General features: G+C 43.5%; 1 protein-coding gene across 2 annotated transcripts in view; it reads left to right on the forward strand.

Annotated features, from left to right (window-relative positions):
* cfap36 (cilia and flagella associated protein 36) overlaps positions 1 to 19673 on the forward strand; it is a 94238-nt gene that overhangs the window by 12062 nt on the left and 62503 nt on the right. For both annotated transcript variants that reach the window (XM_078229891.1, XM_078229890.1), the window contains exon 3: positions 4146 to 4247. In XM_078229891.1, the coding sequence (XP_078086017.1) occupies positions 4146 to 4247 (102 nt within the window). The remainder of the gene's footprint in view (positions 1 to 4145; positions 4248 to 19673) is intronic.

Consider the following 19673-nt stretch of genomic DNA (forward strand, 5'->3'; position numbering starts at 1 on the left):
AACCCCAATTCTTTAGCGCAGTGGGATGGTAGAATCGCAGCAAGGGTTTATCATATTAACAAATGAATGAGAAGCAGTGCTGGGCACATCTGCTCTTGTCCAAGGTTTAGTATATCACAAATGTCACAATCTTTTAAGATGTGGGGTTGGAGGCTATCCCCTGCCAGTGGCTTTGAAGGTGATCACAGCGCTCAATTTCTTTATCTCTGGCCGACTTTCCAGGGATCAACAGGGGACCTGTGTGGCAACTCTCAGTCCGTAAAACATCGATGCATAAAGGAGGTCACAGATGCCCTTTACAGGAAGGCCTATCATGATGTCCGGTTTGGATGAAGATTGCCAGGCTGCAAGATTCACTGGCTTCACCGCCATCCCAGGCTTCCCAAGAGTGGAGGCTGCTGAGGGTCAGTATAGGTGTGATGATGCCATGTAGGAAGGAAGACATGGGCGATGTGTCCATGATACTTTAATTGCTGACATGTTCCAAGAAAATCAAAGTTAAGTGAGGGTGTGTGGCCACATTTCTCCTAGCCCTCAATGCTTTTCCCTTTCATCTCAAGCAACATCCAACATTTGTAGTGAGACTTAGTCCTGCATTCACACTTGCACATTCTGGCCTTATGAATTGCCAGACCATGATCTCTGCTTTGGCCCGTGGTGCCCTGTGAATGTGCTGACTCTGGGAACTGAAAGTCCATTGAGGAACAAGAGCAATACGAAAGAAGCCTTGAAGCTTTCACCGCTATCTAATGATGCAAACGCTGCTGCGCCTGAGATGAAGACATGCCTAGGGATCTTCTCCTCCTGTGCATATCGTGTGTTCTGCCATTACCACTATAGAGACACAAATGCCCCGAGAATATCAATGCTGTTCAGATGCCCTCATTCAATGGGGAAAAAGGGTTGGAAACACTTACATCCACTTGAAGTAAAGACTCAAAAATATTTCCCTGACATCACGCAACGGTATAGAGGCTAGTTCAGCTAAGATTGACCATCTCACAGTGGGACACTATTACTGAATGGGAGAATGGCTAAACCTTGACAATAGAGGATTCCAGTGTACAAATTTACAACTCCTTCTGTTGACCAAAACATTGACATGACCATCAAATATATTCACAAAAGTGCAATTTCTTTTACAGTGAAAGCACAGTGACATCAAAGTTTCTTAACTTTCCTTTCCTTACCTTCTACGCCTGGATGCCCCCTGGGCACAGCCCTGATATCTGCATTAGAAGTGGAGGCACCCTACTGACTTGTTATGTCTTAATGTCTGAGATGACCTTGGAAGACATCCTCTGATAGCCTGTGACCTGGAGAGCCCCTACCTGACAGGGTCTCCTGCTCAGGGGCTGAAGTGCCCTCAGTGGCCTGAGGCAGCTAGAGTGGATGGGGCATTTCCTGTATGGAGATGCTGCACCTGGAGGGAGGTCAAGGTCATGTTCCCTACATCGTGATAGTGCCCAGCAGGGTGTCTGGCCATGCAGTGCAGAGCTGAGCCCAAATCTGCTGATGTTGTATCTCAAGACTGCGAACACGATGTGAGTTTGAAAGGAAGCATTTTCTGGGCAAGACATGTTTGTGTTGTTCCCCCTCGAGTAATAGAAGGAAAAAAGGGGTTAAAAACCAACTGCAAGCCTGGTTCCTGTGCTAGTCTGGTGTTCTAGTTCTACTGTGCCAATATATGCTATGAAGGTCACAGCTGAAGAACATCCATTAGGTAGCCCTGTGTTTGCAGGTTTAAAAAAAAGTCTCTCTGTTGGAAGCAAGTCACAAGTCAGTAAAGACACAGTCAAAAAGGAAACTGGACACTCCTTTCAGATAAGTTGCAGAACCAAAAATCTCCAGACTAACTTAGGGCGGCACGGTAACACAGTGGTTAGCACTGCTGCTTCACAGCTCCAGGGACCTGGGTTCGATTCCCGGCTTGGGTCACTGTCTGTGGAGTTTGCACATTCTCCTCATGTCTGCATGGGTTTCTTCCGGGTGCTCTGGTTTCCGCCCACAGTCTAAAGATGTGCGGGTTAGGTTGATTGGCCATGCTAAAATTGCCCCTTAGTGTCCTGAGATGTGTAGGTTAGAGGGATTAGTGGGTAAATATGTAGGGATATGGAGGTAGGGCCTGGGTGGGATTGTGGTTGGTGCAGGCTTGATGGGCCCAATGGCCTCTTTCTGCACTGTAGGGTTTCTATGATTCTATGAACTGCTCAACTGCTATAGTCAGTGCTACTGAAATCACCCAACTTAATAGCCACAAAGTTTCACCATCTACTCCCCAGGGACAAGCCAAAGAATGTTTTGTATAACATTTTAATTTTATTTTTGCCTCGCTACTCATTTCCAACCTGTGTATGTGCGTTGTGTTTTTATCTTTTTTCTTGCATTTTACATTTTAGTAATCAAAAAACTAACTCAAAGCTCGGTTAAATTGACTCCTTTTAAAATGCAAATATATTTCGTTTGGGAAAAGTTAACCACAAGGTAAGGGTTCCTTTTTAAATTAACCTTGTTGCGACTAACTGAGGGGAAGTTGAATATAGAAGGAGAGTCAGTTCACCCCTCCTCACCTGGGAGCATAACAATTTAGGGGCATCTTATCCAGAATCGTAAATTTGGGGATCTTGCCCAGGGACTGGTCGTAACAGCCCACCGAGGTGTGTGTCGCTGCGTGGGTGGAGGGTGCAAGTGATCACAGTGATGGTTCATCCAGAGTTTCCTCTTCAGATGTGGTCTGAGGGCTTGGACTGGTGCTTGGCTGCCTTGTAGGCCTCATACTGCTGGTGCCTAGAATATAGAGAATAGGATTTCAGTTGATGAGCATGAGCTATATCAGACAGCCAGAAGATGCATTGTAAACAACATGATGAATGAGATGGTGGTGATTTGAAAGTCCTTGGAGAGATTGTGTTGATGTGTGTCCTTTGCTAATGGTTGTGTGAAATCTCCGTAGAGAGTAACAGTTTGAATGAGAGTTTGATATTGGAGGGAGTTTCAGGGTTTCTGATAGAGCGGATGAGATCGTTCATCTTCTTCCTGCACTGGGTGCCATTTTGTGTATGGTTGCCAGCTGCACTGAGCTCCTCTATGACAGCCTCCCCAGCCAGAGACGTGAATATGGTGTACTTCCCGGAGCCATCTCTTGGGTACAGGACGCCCACACTCCTTCAATCAAGACCTCAAGGGCCTGGTGGACGAAGCCAGGCTTGCTGCCTTTTTCTTAAGGCTGCAAGCCTTGCTCTGGTTGCCAGACACCTCTGATGGTCTCCTGGAGACAGGAGGGCTGCAGAGAATGAGATGTAAATATGTTGGACTGGCATTTAAAGATTGCACCTGGACTTTGAAGCCCGCTAACTGAGAGCGGGTGAACAAATCAGCTTCCGACCTGCCAGATGATTTGACCTGATATTGATTGGCCTGTGCAGAAGTAACGAGCTTTCAAGCACAGAATCGGGTGCGAGTTCACCATTCAGGCCAGCGGGGTGAGTGCTTCTACCTCACTTAGTCTTATAAATGGAAAATTCTGCCCCATATGTCTACATATGGAAACATCCAGGGTGCCAGCAGCCATGCTGCTGAGCACCATTGGATCGGTTCACCAGCCATTTGGAAAGATGCAAGCAATACACTTGATGAAGCTCTGGCATTTTGAGCCTAAAAGTATGATTATTTTGAACTTCCAAGAACCAAAAGGCATAACATGTTGCTTGTACAAAAAATCAATTAGACCCTGAAAATGCAGTTTTGTACAATGATCTGGATAATAATTAAAACTGATGCATAGGAAATTAAATGTTTATTGTACATATCTATTCACGATTGGTCACGTAACTTTGTCTCTAGTCTGCAGCTGGTCATCTGCCTCCTCTGGCACAGGCAAACATGAAACGAGAGAAGGGAAGAAAAAAAAACAACAGATTGCAAGTGAAAAAAGGTGATAAATAAAAACAGAGCACACAACATCCAAAGGGGTCGTCAATTTTCTGTTGTTTGGAAATATTGGTAGAATGCTCCATCTTTTCAATACTATTTACTTTGGACGTGCTTGAAGTTTTGAAATTTGTAAGCACTAAATGTTAAGTTCAATTGTCTGTGTTTGGTGGTACCTCACTTCTGCATATTTAACTTATCCTGTTGTACTGCAGGTAGAACAATTGTTGGAGGGCTATCTCCAAGATGTCGGGATCCAGGAGGACCAGTTTTTGGAAGCCTGCAATTCCCCACTTGCACAGTCTGAGTCATTTCAGGTAATAAAAAAAAGCAACTTCTGTCACTCCCATATTTGCATTAAAACTCTAAGCCTAATTATTATTATGTAACTGAAATGCACAATATGAATTACAGAAAAGAACAAGGTGTTTTTCCCTGAAGAACTTACTGTAATTTTGGCTTTCAGTAGTTACATTTTCTCTTGTTCAGTGGAAATTAATACACGTTTAAGCAAGCCCTTATCCTAGTGAACCAAAGCATGACCATGTGTGCCGAATACCAGATAGGGCGGCATGTCTTTTAGAAATTCCTTAATCTGCTAATTAGCTCACAGAAATTGTTTTGATCTTGGAACTCACTAGCAGGTGGACAAATATCATGGCTGATAGACTGTCAGGCAACAAATCTAAATAAAGTTCAAAAGGAAATTAAAATGATGAGAATCAGCAAACAACATCTCACAACATTACAGTTGCTATTCACAGTGCTATTCAAAAACTGGACTATTCTGTTTAATTTTCATGTTATCTGTTACAAAGATTACACAGGAATTGGCTATTCCTTCACTTCACCCCATGTCACGAAGCCTGCCAACTGACATGGACTAAATACAAGTTAACAACTCTGAAAAATGCAAAGGCAATTTATTTGATCTTAAAAACTGTTTCTTCCGGAATAATCGTTAGGACAGTGCAAATGAATTTGCCAGAGGAAAAAATGCTTAATTGAAAACCGGTGTAAGCTGGCAGCCCGTCTTATTCAAAAAGATAAATAACTATATAAATAGATACAGGAAGTGTTCTGATTAGTCATTATTAAAAAAATGCTGCTCTTACATTTTTCATTTGGGATTCTTTATTACTAGAAACAGTACATGAAAAGTTTATGCAGTGCACAGGATTTAAATCAAGTCTTGGCTAGCAATTTTCTGCTAGATTGTGTTGGTTTGCATCAGGTTTTAGGATGTCAGAAGAATCACTGTATATGCATTATTTCTGAGAAGTATTTTATGATCTCTTATTAGTTATTGTTCTGTTCAATCTGCTTGGCTTGAGGAGGCATTTTGAAATCCTCTCATTGACCAAAGCCTTTGTGAGGTGGTGACTGTGGAGAACCGTTCCAACCGTTAGCCTACGAATGGCTGTTGATCTAAAATAGTAACGTGAAATGTGGTCAATCATTACCTTTTGTTTCCGCATAATACCACAGGGGTTCATATCATACTATATTCAGGTTTGCCAGAAAAAACAGTGTTTCAGATTTTTAGCCAGGAGCCTAACAGCTGTTTTTTTTGTCAGATTAGCAGGAGATCTAGGTCAAATTGATACAGAACATAAACAACTACTTAAATTCTATGTTTAAAGTGGAAGCAAGTGGCGTCTTTATTATTTAATGTATCAAGGAGAACAGTGAAATGTTGGTTTCACTATTTTGTTACATAAATTATTCATCTGTGTTTACGTAAAGCAAATCATTAGTGGGCTCATAGCCTATGTCTTCTGGTAGGTAATAGCACCTAATCTGTTCATTTTTTTTGAAGTGAGGAGAAACACACAGGAGCACATGATATGTTTCAATAATTGATGTGCAAAATAAAGGTGCTATCCATTTTTTTTCACCCTTCTCTTTGCAGCTCCCTGAATCACTATTCATCTTGTGGTGATATAAACAGGGCCTAGTTTTAAGGCTGATAAAATTGGATATCCTAAATTAAAGAGTTGGACATATTAAAATGAAACACAGTCAAATCTCAGGCAGGCCAATTGTACAAATACACAAATGTGTTTGCGCCTGACCCATCAACCACCCATCAAAGGTCGTTACTGATACTTAGCAGGAGATCATTGCACCTCATTGAAATGCACCGGCCTATTGTTAGAATCCCAGATCGGGCCAGAGTTTCTGTCACCAAGAGTTCCTGTAGATACCTTATCTGATAACAAGTTATACGGAAGCAACAGCATGGAGATGGGACACCTGGGGGCGGATCCTGGTGTCCTGTCAGGCAGACATCAAGAAACCCACTGGGTATTGGAACCCCCTCCTGGAACCTCATTGGCCAGAAGCCAGAGAAGTTTCTGGAAAGGCAAACAGGCTGGGGGATAAAGGGGCACACTTTGAGACCCACAGGAGCGAAGACTCGACGAAGGAGACGGCCTTGACCATTCGGAAGACTGACCGAAGAAGGAAGGAAAGAAGAAGCTGCCATCGAGACTCACCTTCGTGACGATGGACCAGAGGGACTCAGAGAATCGAGCCTGCAGTTCAACCAAACCATCTTTACGGGTAGTATACTTGAATCTGGGGTATCCTTTTTTATGTGGGTAATTTAAGGGTTAATAGTGTTATTATTAATAAACTTGTTGAACCTTTACTTGCGTTTGTCCTTTGTCCATCTTGCAAATAAAGACACTGGGGTAAAACCTTAGAGTAAGCAAACTGGTCGAAAGTATCTGAGAATTAACAGGTACGACAATCCCATCTCTGCATTCAGACAGTTTAACTCTGGAATCTGTAACACACAACTTTAATGGATGCCCACTTCCACCTGGAGCATAGTATGTGTTACTTTATAAAAGCAAACTATTTTGACCTAAAAGGGAGAAAAATATTCTATTTTCATTACAAAGTTGACTGACTCTAGCTTCATTTTTGATCATCCTGCATCTGCTTTGGTCAGGCAATTTAGCACTAGAAATTGAAAGAATTACTGCACTCTGGATTTTTTTTTCCTGTCTTTTCTCACCTCAAATAGGAATTATGTAAACTATTTTTTTATATGTGACGTGTGATACCATTTTTCAAATATTCCCTCCCAAGAGGGTGGCACGGTAGCACTGTGGTTAGCACTGCTGACTCACAGCGCCAGGGACCCGGGTTTGATTACTGGCCTGGATTACTGTTTGTTTGGAGTTTGTACGTTCTCCCCGTGTCTGTGTGGGTTTCTTGTGGGTGCTCTGGTTTCCTCCCACAGTTCGTAAGACATGCTGGTTAGGTGCATTGGCCATGCTAAATTCTCCCTCAGTGTACCTGAACAGGTGCCGGAGTGTGGCAACTAGGGGATTTTCACAGTCACTTCATTGCAGTGTTAATGTAAGCCTACTTGTGACACTAATAAATAAACTTTAAACAAATCATCTTTATAACTGGATATTAATTCCTGGATTCCTGTTGCTTATACTTGTAATTCTCAAATGTCAGCCATATTTTATCAAATATATGATTTTGGCTTTTTTTTTCAGTTGGAAGATCTTCTCTTTTAATAGGTTAGATAATACCGATCATGATTATCTATTAATTCATCTGAACATTGTGGTGCAAACAGCACTTTGTTCTTCTGTGATCATAGAATTGAACCTTGTTCAGTCTCTATAACCTGGATTCAAGATTCTGTATGGAGCAGTATCTTAAGTTCATAGCTCCTGCAGAACCAAAAGGTAGGAAAATGAAAGAATGCTAATCCTGGACTTCTGCAATCCGTCAAGTGATCTCCGCCTCTGAACCTGGATATATTTTCATATGGTCATTCACTTAGTATTAGTTGAGTTTTTGGGTAGAAGTCACAGATATAAAAAGCTAACATTTGCATGTAGTCAACATTTATCTGTATTGTATTGCTGTGTCTTAATCTTTGTTCTGAATGCCTTTACAAAATGCCTGTTGATGTACGTTCTTTACCTGTAACCAGAAGGACTGTATTGTCTACCTTGTTTGAATGACTTTAATATGCACTCTTGGGAAAAACCCAAGTGAGCAGACATCCAGCCTTGTGGCCTTTCCAAGTTGGACCTTCCTATTTTTCTGTAGAAATGAAATTTGGATCCCTGCCAAATTATCATCAACTATGTCATAGATTTGACTCTGTTGCTCAGGGCACATAGGTAGTACATGTAGTCAATGTCAATCATAGGATTGCAGCTAAAAACTAATTGTAAAGCTTTGATCTAGTTCCATAAGTAAAATTTGGAGTCCCATATGCCAGGCTAAACAGATATTCTTGCAATGGAGCCTGTTGATAAGACAGCTTTTGGCTCAACTGATGTGGCTGTGCCTAACAGAGAGAGATTAGAGGCAAAAGTTTGAAGAATAATCTACTGAATGTTCCCCTTTCATAGTTCCCATGGATTTATTTCTCTTTGGTATAGAGAACATCTTGAAAACAGATGAGTGCAGCACTTGTAATGACACATGAGCAATCTAATTGAAAACAGGAAGTGTTGTTGGACTTGCCTTATTGCTCTTAATTACTCCAGTCAGCCCTCCTGTCAACGCAGACATTACTGAGTTAAATGAACAGGCAAGAATGAGGTTCTGTTAAATTCTACACCTTATGTAACAGAACCCCAAACAGTCCGGCACCTTGTAGGAATGTCCAACCAACTGAAAAATTATTTACATTTTGCCTCCACAAGTTTAAAAAATCCAAATTTTCTGCTTTGAGAAACTGAAATCTTGTGTGGCCTTTTCACTCCCTAGGAATGAACATTCATTTATCCTTTTCATTGGCATGTGTGCTCAGTGATTTGCTTGACAATTTTTGTCAGTGGTGATTTATCATTACCTTCAACTCTCTGACAGGGCAAGGAGATCCAAAGTCTACCTTAGTAGGAGCAAGAATCAAATCCTTGCTCTTGTCATTTTTCTGAACAACATGCTAGCCAATCCCCATCCTTCTTATTCTTTCTGTGTAATTGCTTCCATCTTTATTAAGGAAAGGGGCCCAAGGATGACTCCTATAATGGGTGCATATTGGCCACTGAACCTGTAGTTTGCTCATTCTTATCTTGTACCTGAGAGCTCAATGAACTTAACTGAATGAGAATCTTTTTTTAGAAGGAATGTTCTTGGACTATGACCAGCCGCCTTTCATTTGACTGATTTATTGTAAAGAATTCAGCAATGAAGAGCTTCCATTCACTCTGCACTCTAGCAATGTGGAGGGTTTTCAAGAAAAGTGGAAAACATTTTGCTACCTAGTGAGAAAATCCCATTGAATGTGTATGAGAACATTAAGATAGGTTAAAATATATTTTTTGAATTGAAATACGGTCATCAACCCTGAACATTTTGTGTCTTATGGTCAGACTGAAACCAAACAACAAGGGCACAGCAGCTCTGGCTATCAAAATCAACCTTTGAATTTTTATGTCTTGAATTTCCTGTTGACATCTAGATATGTGTAGCATATAAAATGGCACTGCCACATGCAGTTACTTGGTCAGGATCAAAATACTTTTTTATGAGTGGTCTTTTTGAGTTTCTCAAGAGCTGCCTTTTGATTTTTGTGGATCCTCTTTGGTTTTCATAGGCTCCTTTTTCATTTTCACTAACTCCTTAATTAGGTGATGCAGTCCTGTATTTCTGCTGCTTTTTTAGGTTTCCTTCTTTAGTACAAAAGACTGTGGCTGGGATTTTGCACTCCTGTTCGCATCTGCCGTGAATGGCGACTAGAGCGCAAAATGTTGCGAGAGGCTCAAATCGTGTTACATGTTGGCAGGAATTCCCATTGCGATTGTCCTTGAACCCCTGTCAGTGACATAACTGGATTCCCAACATTCAACATTGGGAACCCCATTAGAATAAATTTAAATCGAAGGATCAGGCCTTTACGGCTAATCCCTCTCCCCCATTACATTATCCATTCACGCCAATGTGAATCACGACTGGTCTCCGAAGGGAAGCACCTGGTGGGCAGACCTACTGGAGGAACTCAGGTGAGTGCATTGCTCAGGGTGGAGAGCGTCATGCCTGAGCACTGCCACTGGCACTTTTCAGTTAGTGCCAAGGTGGGAGTGTGTACTTTTGTGTACCAGGTAGACCTGTAGATAGTGCCTGTGTGGGTTTCCTCCGGGTGGTCCAGTTTCCTCCCACAGTCCAAACGACATGCTGGTTAGGTGTGTTGGCCATGGTAAATTCTCCCTCAGTGTACCTGAACAGGCGCTGGAGTGTGGCGACTAGGGGATTTTCACAGTCACTTCATTGCAGTGTTAATGTAAGCCTACTTGTGACTCATAAATAAACTTTAACTTTACTTTAAGTTGCTGGCGGTGCCAGTGTGACCCCATAGGACCCGCTCCATGGCTTTTGTTTTTCCTAAATTGCGAACAGTATGCTGTTAGGGCTGGTGGCTTCAAGGCCACTTTTCCTGCCTGTTGTGACACTCTGCTTCAAAAAGGGAAAGTTCTGCCATATGTGTGTGTACTCTGGGGCAAAGAAATATTTGAGTCAGTGAGTGAGCAAAGGCCAGTTATTCACACAATGGATGCATTGTATTACATAAGGATTGGGCTGAGTGGCAGTGGTGAATCAGCACGTATGTAAGTGAGGAATTGCTCCAATAGTAAAAGATGAGGGTGGGGAAATCGATGCGTCCGGTCACTTGCACCGCATGATGTAGGTAAATCTGCAACCAACCTGGTTGGGTCATTAAACTGATTATTGAACTGTATTCAAGATCAGGGAACAATGATGCTGCTGCTCACTTACCTTCATGCATTCTTAGTGAGAGCAGCAGGTTTCTTCCTTCCTTTGTGGGGCACGAACAAGTATATCCATTCTGTGCCTGACGATACCCAACAGTCAGTCCAGCAGAACATCGTCCAGTCAAGATGCTGCTGTCCTTGCTGTTTGCGTAACCATCTTAAATACCTTACAATTCAATTTCTGCATTGACTTTTTAAATATCAGATCACATTTGGATAATGCTCATTGTGCAGCTCAGAAACTCAGATAAAGATTTATTGCTATAGGATGAAATGGGAGACTCATGATAATACTGGGCAAGTCAGATTCCAGAGTGAAACTAAATAGATAAATCCTAATTAATTTTCCTTTGAAACTGTGGAGGAAAGTTACTAAACAAATTCAAAGGTTTTTATTATGAACTTTTAACATGAAAAAAATTGTTAAACCAAGGAAACAGGCAAAGAAGGTTGCAAAGATCTCCGTACAAATGCAAAAAAATTATTAAAACCCACCCTATTCCTTTTATCACAGCAATATCCTGAAAGATACAAAACCCCAGTGAAGATTTACCACTATGTTAACATCAAGGCGTCACGGTGGCACAGTGGTTAGCACTGCTGCCTCACAGCACCAGGGTCTCGGATTCAATTCTGGCCTTGGGTGGGTGACTGTGTGGAGTTTGCACGTTCTCCCCGTGTCTGTGTGGTTTTCCTCCGGGCGTTCTGATTTCCTCCCACAGTGTAAAGATGTGCAGGTGATGTTGATTGGCCATACTAAATTGCCTCTTAGTGTCTAAAGATGTGTAGGTTAGGGGGGGTTAGTAGAGTAAATACATGGGGTATGAAGATAGAGCCTGGGTAAAATACTTTGTCGGAGAGTCAGTACAGACTCAATGGGCCAAAAGGTCTCCTTTGCACTGCAGGGATTCTATGATCTAAGGCTTCTTGCTTCCAGAAGGCATTTGATAAAGTACCACATCAAAGTTTATTGCCAAAAATAAAAGTTCATGGTGTAGGGGATAACATACTGGCATGGATAGAAGATTGGCTAGTGAACAGGAAGCAGAGAGTCAGCATAAATGAGTCATTTTCTGGTTGGTAAGATATAACGAGTGGTGTGCCACGAGGATTAGTGCTGGGGTCTCAATTTTTTAAAGGCTTGGATAAAGGTAAGGTATAGTTGTTAAATTTGCTGATGATATGCTGATGATGACATAGGGAGGAATGTAAGTTGTGAAGAAGGCATAAGGAGGCTAAAAAGGGGTGTGAACTGATTAAGTGAGTGGGCAAAGATCTGGCAAATGGAGCATAATGTGGGAAAATGTGAAATTGTCCATTTTGGCAATGAGAATAAAAAATAAACCTATTATCTAAATAGTGAGAAATTGCAAAGCTCTGAGATGCAGTGAGATCTAGATGTCTCAGTGCATGAATCACAGAAGGTTAGTACGCACTTACAGCAAGTAATTATGAATGCTGATAGAATTCTATCATTTATTGTGAGAAAAATTGAATATGAAAATAGAGAGGTTATGCTTCATTTGCATAAGGCATTGGTGAGACCACATCTGGAGTACTATGTACAGTATTGGTTCCCTTATTTAAGGAATGATGAAAATGTGGTGTAAGATGTTTCAAAAAGATTTACTAGACTAATACCTGGAATGGGAGAGTTGTTGGGTGTAGAAAGGTTGGACAAGCTAAGTTTGTATCGCTGGAGTTTAGAAAGGTAAAAGGCAACTTGATTGAAATGTACAGGATCCTGAAGGTCTTGCAGGATAGATATAGAATGGATGTTTTCTCTTGTGGGAGAATCTATTTAAAAATGAGTTGTACATTTAAGACAGACATGAACATTTTTGATGAGGTGCGATTCCGGTAATGTCACATTCCTGTTCACATCAGGAATTGAAGACAGGCCCCAGCGCTACTACCCCCTTACCCCGACGCTGCTACCTTCATGCAGTGTTGGAAGGCAGGATTGGGGAGGTAGTGTAGTGTCGGAGGGAGAGGGAGGATGGCAGTCTCTCAGGGTGGAAGAGTAGTTGAACGGTGGGGGAGGGAAGAGCAGTATCAAAGGGAGAGTTTGGGGCAGAGCAGTGTCGGAGGACATGAGGCGTAAGAGGCGGCTGTGAGATGCGGTGTCGGAGGTCAGAGCTGTGAGTGGTGTCGGAGGGCGGGGCGGGAAGAGCAGTGTCGGAGGGCGGGGCGGGAGAGAGAGCGGTTGACATAAGTGGTGTGGGGTTGGAGAGCAGCTGGCGTGCGGGGTAGAGAATCTGGCAGAAGCAGAGCAGGAGAGGGTAAACCGTGTCGGGGTACAGAGGAGGTTGGGCAGTCGAAGTGTGGCAAGGTGACAGTGTCAGCGCTGGTGTAGTGAACAGTTGGAAAGTGGGTGAGAGAAGAGCAGTGTCGGGGGCGCGAAGGGGAGAGCAGTGTCGGGGGCGTGAAGGGGAGAGCAGTGTCGGGGGCGTGAAGGGGAGAGCAGTGTCGGGGGCGTGAAGGGGAGAGCAGTGTCGGGGGCGTGAAGGGGAGGGCAGTGTCGGAGGTGCGAAGGGGAGAGCAGTGTCGGAGGTGCGAAGGGGAGAGCAGTGTCGGGGGCGTGAAGGGGAGGGCAGTGTCGGAGGTGCGAAGGGGAGAGCAGTGTCGGGGGCGCGAAGGGGAGGGCAGTGTTGGGGGTGCGAAGGGGAGAGCAGTGTCGCGGGCGTGAAGGGGAGGGTAGTGTCGGAGGTGCGAAGGGGAGAGCAGTGTCGGGGGTGCGAAGGGGAGAGCAGTGTCGGGGGCGTGAAGGAGAGGGCAGTGTCGGGGGTGCGAAGGGGAGAGCAGTGTCGGGGGCGCGAAGGGGAGGGCAGTGTTGGGGGTGCGAAGGGGAGAGCAGTGTCGGGGGCGCGAAGGGGAGGGCAGTGTCGGGGGTGCGAAGGGGAGAGCAGTGTCGGGGGTGCGAAGGGGAGAGCAGTGTCGGGGGCGTGAAGGAGAGGGCAGTGTCGGGGGTGCGAAGGGGAGAACGGGCAATGTTGCATGTGCCAGTGCAATGATCTGTATCGTGTTGGTGAGAGGGTGAGCAATGTAGGACTTGCCGGCTGTGGGTGAACTTTTTGTTGGGGTGCTGGAAGGGATTAGCAGTGTCAGGCTGAGGGTGTGGTATGAACAGTGTTCTTATGGTGTTTTAAATTCAGAAGAGAGTTTTGAGAACTGTACAATACTTAAATTTATGGTACTAAATATTAAAAAGCACCCTCCCACCGCACCGACACACGCCAGCACCACACCTCCACACGCCAGCACCGCAGTGACGCACCCCAACACTGCACCGACTCACCTCAGCACAGCACCGACAGGTATCACACCAACACACTCCAGCGCTGCACTGACACACCCCAGCGTGGGGGATGGGGTGAGCATTGTCAGGTGGGTTTTGAGCACTGTTGTGAGTGCAGGAGAGATGAGCACTGTCAGGGTTGCTGGAGGGTGTGAGCACATTGGGTGCAGGAGGTGCTCAGCAGTCCGGGAGGTTGAAGTGAGCGGTGTTAGGTATGTGTGTGTGGTATGTGATGTATTTTGGTTTTGTTTGTCTAATTGTACTGTTAAGAGGAAATTGTTTTTTAAATCTTTCACAGGATGTGGGCGTCACTTGCTAGTCTTGGATTTATTGCCCATCCCTAATTGCCCTTCAAAAGTTGGTGATGGCCCACAGTGCCTCATGGATGCCCAGTTTTTGAGTTGCTAGATCTGCTTGAAGCCTACCCTATTTAGCATGGTGGTGTTAAAGAGTGTATTGCATTGAGATATGGATGAATGGATTCACATAGACAGCCATTATTGAACTAACTTTCTTTCCACCTCTCCAACAGAGAGGGCTCCACATTACATAAATGTTTTTCAGAACTTGTATTTTACGGAGAAGTTATGGAAGGCCTACAAGTCTCTTCCCACCAACGTATTACAAGAGTTTTCTTCTGTTACAGCAGCTCCATCTTGTGGTAGAAAATCTATACCTGTGGTACTGCAACTGTTGTTGTGTTTCCATCGGATATAATGTTCAATTCTTTGTTCATCTTGAGTCATTAAATCATATGATTTAATTGTGAACAATTACAACACAAATACTAAATTCAAAGAGTTTCATGTTGATGATGTGTTAATAATGGAGAAGTGGCTTAGAAGTGATGGGAACTGGGCATTTAATATTCCAGGGTGTATAGTGCATGGAAAAGATGAGGGAGGGAAAAAAGGAGATAGGGTGGCGGTGCTGAGTAGACAGGACATTTGGTGTTGGAGAGACAAGATGTCCTTTTGGAAACAGGGCCAGAGAATCTGTTTGATTAGAATTGATTGGAGTCTCATAGGAGTCTGTGCTGGGACCTCAACTTCTTAAAATTTACATCAGTGGCTCAGATGAATGGAGTGAAAGCATCGTAGCTAAATATATAGGTAGGAAGAAATTTGCAGATGGTTATAGATAGGTTGAGTGAGTGGGCAAAAATCTGGCAGATGGAGTAATGTGGGAAAATGGGAAGTTGTTCACTTTGGTGGGAAGAATATAAAAGCAGAATATTATTTGGACAGCGAAGGACTACAGAACTCCAAGGTGCAGAGGGATCTAGGTGTTATTGTGCATGAGTCATACAGTTAGTATACAGATACAGCATGTAATCAAGAGGATAATGGAACACTATCATTTATTATGAGAGGAATTGTTACGGGGCTGTTACAATGATTTTCTTGTTGTATTTGAAACTATTGTTCCCCTCATGTAGCCAAACAAAGTAATGGAGTGGTTTGAAAATTAACTTTGCTGTAGCTATAGGACCCTGAATGTCCATTCAGAGTGGAAAAATTCAGAAATACAAAGGTAATTAAAGTCTCAGCGTCGATTACAAGTAATTAGCATATACCAATAAAAGAGTAGGAGTTATCTCTATCCAATCATAGTTACGGTTACATCATGCATATATAAGGGTATAACGTCCAATTAAAACTCGTGCATGTTATACAGTCAAGAAATGATAGCTATAGCTCTGACCAATGGTGTCTCAACCCCCCTTTCCATTGTTCCTTGTTCCAGTGGGCAGACATGAACTGCAGCTGCACACCATTCAATTAGATAGTCCTTGAGCCTTATCTGGGCTTACTTTAATCAAAACCTGTCATTTGCACATAGCTTTCCCTGTGTGACTGAGGTTCAGCTTGCAGCTTATGTGATTTTTAAATTTGCGTGATGTTTAACCCTTTCAGGAATTGAACATAAAAATAAGGATGTTCCACTTTAGTTATTCAGGGCATTCATGAGACAGCAACTTGAAGACTATGTGCAGTTTTTGTCTCCTTGTTTAAAGAATGCATTGGAGGTAGTTCAGAGGAGGTTGACTAGTTTGTGTTAAGATCCCACTGATGTTACTACTGGACATTCCGGTCCGAGAATAGAATCCTGGTTTAATAGACTAACTTTTATCTTTTGTTTTGAGATCTGAATGAACAGAGTCACAGGACTACCAATTAACTTTTAACAAAAGAATAAAACATTTATTAAACCTGAAAAGATTGACTCCTTCACCTCACCTATATCTTCACAGATTTTTAAGGATAGCACAAGTTACAAAATATATCTTGTACGATAATTTTCTTGGTAAGTACACAATCCATGTAATCCAACAGGTTAACTGTGGTCAAACACACACAGAAACCAAGTGGCAGACACCACCCGATACAAGTTCTGTGGATTACTGATCAAATCCCTCCAGATGCTTATCACACTGAGTCAACTGGGATCTGACTTCGACCTGAGCGTTTCCAAACTCCACTCAAAAAAAAAAGCACCTTGAAATCTTCTCCCAAACAATGCTTTCTTTCGGATAGAAACATATCATGGATAAAGATAGATCTGGTCCTCGGGTTGAGGTTCTAAACTGGAAAAAGGCCAAATTTGAGAAATGAGAAAGGATCTAAAAAGCATGGATTGGGACAGGCTGTTCTCTGGCAAGGATGTGATTGGTAAGTGGGAGGCCTTCAAAGGAGAAATTTTGAGAGTGCAGAGTTTGTATGTTCCTGTCAGGATTAAAGGCAAAGTGAATAAGAATAAGGAACCTTGGTTCTCGAGGGATATTGGAACTCTGATAAAGAAGAAGAGAGAGATGTATGACATGTATGACAGGCAACAGGGAGCAAATAAGATGCTTGAGGAGTATAAAAAGTGCATGAAGCTACTTAAGAGGGAAATCAGGAGGGCTAAAAGAAGACATGAGGTTGCTTTGGCAGACAAGGTGAAGGATAATCCTAAGAGCTTCTACAGGTATATTAAGAGCAAAAGGATAGTAAGGGATAAAATTGGTCCTGTTGAATATCAGAGTGGTCGGCTATGCATGGAACCAAAAGAAATGGGAGAGATATTAAATGAGTTTTTTGCATCCGTATTTACTAAGGAAACTGGCATGGAGTCTATGGAAATAAGGCAAACAAGTAGGGAGGTCATGGAACCTATACAGATTAAAGGGGAGGAGGTGCTTGCTGTCTTGAGGCAAATCAGAGTAGATAAATTCCCAGGACCGGACAGGGTATTCCCTCGGGCCTTGAAGGAGACTAGTGTTGAAATTGCAGGGGCCCTGGCAGATATATTTAAAATGTCGGTATTCACGGGTGACGTGCCGGATGATTGGAGGATAGCTCATGTTGTTCCGTTGTTTAAAAAAGGCTCAAAAAGTAATGCAGGAAATTATAGGCCGGTAAGTTTGACGTCAGTAGTAGGTAAATTATTGGAAGGAGTACTAAGAGATAGGATCTACAAATATTTGGATAGACAGGGACTTATTAGGGAGAGTCAACATGGCTTTGTGTGTGGTAGGTCATGTTTAACCAATCTATTAGAGATTTTCGAGGAGGTTACCAGGAAAGTGGATGAAGGGAAGGCAGTGGATATTGTCTACATGGACTTCAGTAAGACCTTTGACAAGGTCCTGCATGGGAGGTTAGTTAGGAAGGTTCAGTCGCTAGGTATTCATGGAGAGGTAGTAAATTGGATTAGACATTGGCTCAATGGAAGAAGCCAGAGAGTGGAAATGGAGGATTGCCTCTCTGAATGGAGGCCTGTGACTAGTGGTGTGCCACAGGGATCAGTGCTGGGTCTATTGTTGTTTGTCATCTATATCAATGATCTGGATGATAATGTGGTAAATTGGATCAGCAAATTTGCTGATGATACAAAGATTGGAGCTGTAGTGGACAGTGAGGAAGGTTTTCAAAGCTTGCAGAGGGATTTGGACCAGTTAGAAAAATGGGCTGAAAAATGGCAGATGGAGTTTAATGCAGACAAGTGTGAGGTATTGCACCTTGGAAGGACAAACCATCGTGGGTTGACCTTTGAGAAAGCTGCTCTGACATCTGCAATGGTGACCTCAAATACAGGTTCATCTGAGGCTTCTAGGGTGGAGGGCGTGCTCTTGCTGACCTCTTGCTCAAAACGGGCGTAGAATGTATTGAGCTCATCAGGGAGGGGTGCGTTGGAGCTGGCGATTTTACATGCCTTCATCTTGTAGCCTGTTATGTCTTGCAGACCTTGCCATAGTCAGCGGGGGTCCGTGTGGCTAGCCTGGGACTTTAACTTGGCCCGGTACTGTCTTTTGGCATCTTTGATGGTTCTCTTTAGGTCATATCTGGCTTTCTTGTATAGGTCAGGGTCTCCTGACTTGAAGGTCTCAGACCTGGACTTCAGCAGGCAGTGGATATCCCTGTTCATCCATGGTTTCCGGTTAGGAAACACGTGGATTTGCTTCCTTGGCACACAGTCTTCGACACACTTGTGTAGAAGTGGGCCATGTGGATCAAGTGTGGGGGAATAACTGGGCAAGAATGATCAACTGATCATGAGGCTTAAATGAGTAATGGGAAAGAGTAAGAAAAAATCTAAAGTAGAAATTCTAAGTTGGACAAGAATTAATTTTAATGGGATGAAAAGGTGTCTAGCAGGATAAAATGGAAACAAAGGCCAGGATTTTGCCACTTGCCACGGGGGTAAATGGCTACGGGAGCTCAGAATCTCGAGACCCGAAAAATGAGATTCACACTGATGATGCAATTGTCCCCAGCCCCCATTTAAATACATTTTAACATCATCTGCAGGCTTCCCTACTGTATTGTCCCTCATGTGGAGATGCTGGCGTTGGACTGGGGTAAGCACAATAAGAAGTCTCACAACACCAGGTTAAAGTCCAACAGGTTTATTTGGTAGGACAAGCTTTCGGAGCTCCTTCATCAGGTTAGTGAGGAGCTGTCTTCACAAACATGGCATATATAGACACAAACTCAATTTACTAGATAATGGTTGGAATGCAAGTCTTTACAGGTAATCCAAGTCTTAAAGGTACAGACAATGTGAGTGGAGAGAGGGTTAAGCACAGGTTAAAGAGATATGTATTGTCTCCAGTCAGGACAGTTAGTGAGATCTTGCAAGCCCAGGCAAGTCGTGGGAGTTACAGATAGGGTGACATGAACCCGAGATCGCGGTTGAGGCCGCCCTCATGTGTGCGGAACTTGGCTATCAGTTTCTGCTCGGCGATTCTGCGTTGCCATGTGTCGTGAAGGCCGCTCGGAGAATGCTTACCCGAAGATCAGAGGCTGAATGCCCGTGACTGCTGAAGTGCTCCCCGACAGGAAGAGAACACTCCTGCCTGGTGATTGTCGAGCAGTGTTCATTCAGCTGTTGTCGTAGCATCTGCATGGTCTCCCCAATGTACCATGCCTCGGGACATCCTTTCCTGCAGCGTATCAGGTAGACAACGTTGGCCGAGTCGCAAGAGTATGTACTGTGTACCTGGTGGATGGTGTTCTCACGTGAGATGATGGCATCCATGTTGATGATCCGGCACGTCTTGCAGAGGTTGCTGTGGCAGGGCTGTGTGGTGTGGTGGTCACTGTTCTCCTGAAGGCTGGGTAGTTTGCTGCAGACAATGGTTTGTTTGAGGTTGTGCGGTTGTTTGAAGGCAAGAAGTGGGGGTGTGGGGATGGCCCTGG

The sequence above is a fragment of the Mustelus asterias genome, chromosome 15 (assembly GCF_964213995.1).
Source record: "Mustelus asterias chromosome 15, sMusAst1.hap1.1, whole genome shotgun sequence".
NCBI lineage: Eukaryota > Metazoa > Chordata > Chondrichthyes > Carcharhiniformes > Triakidae > Mustelus > Mustelus asterias.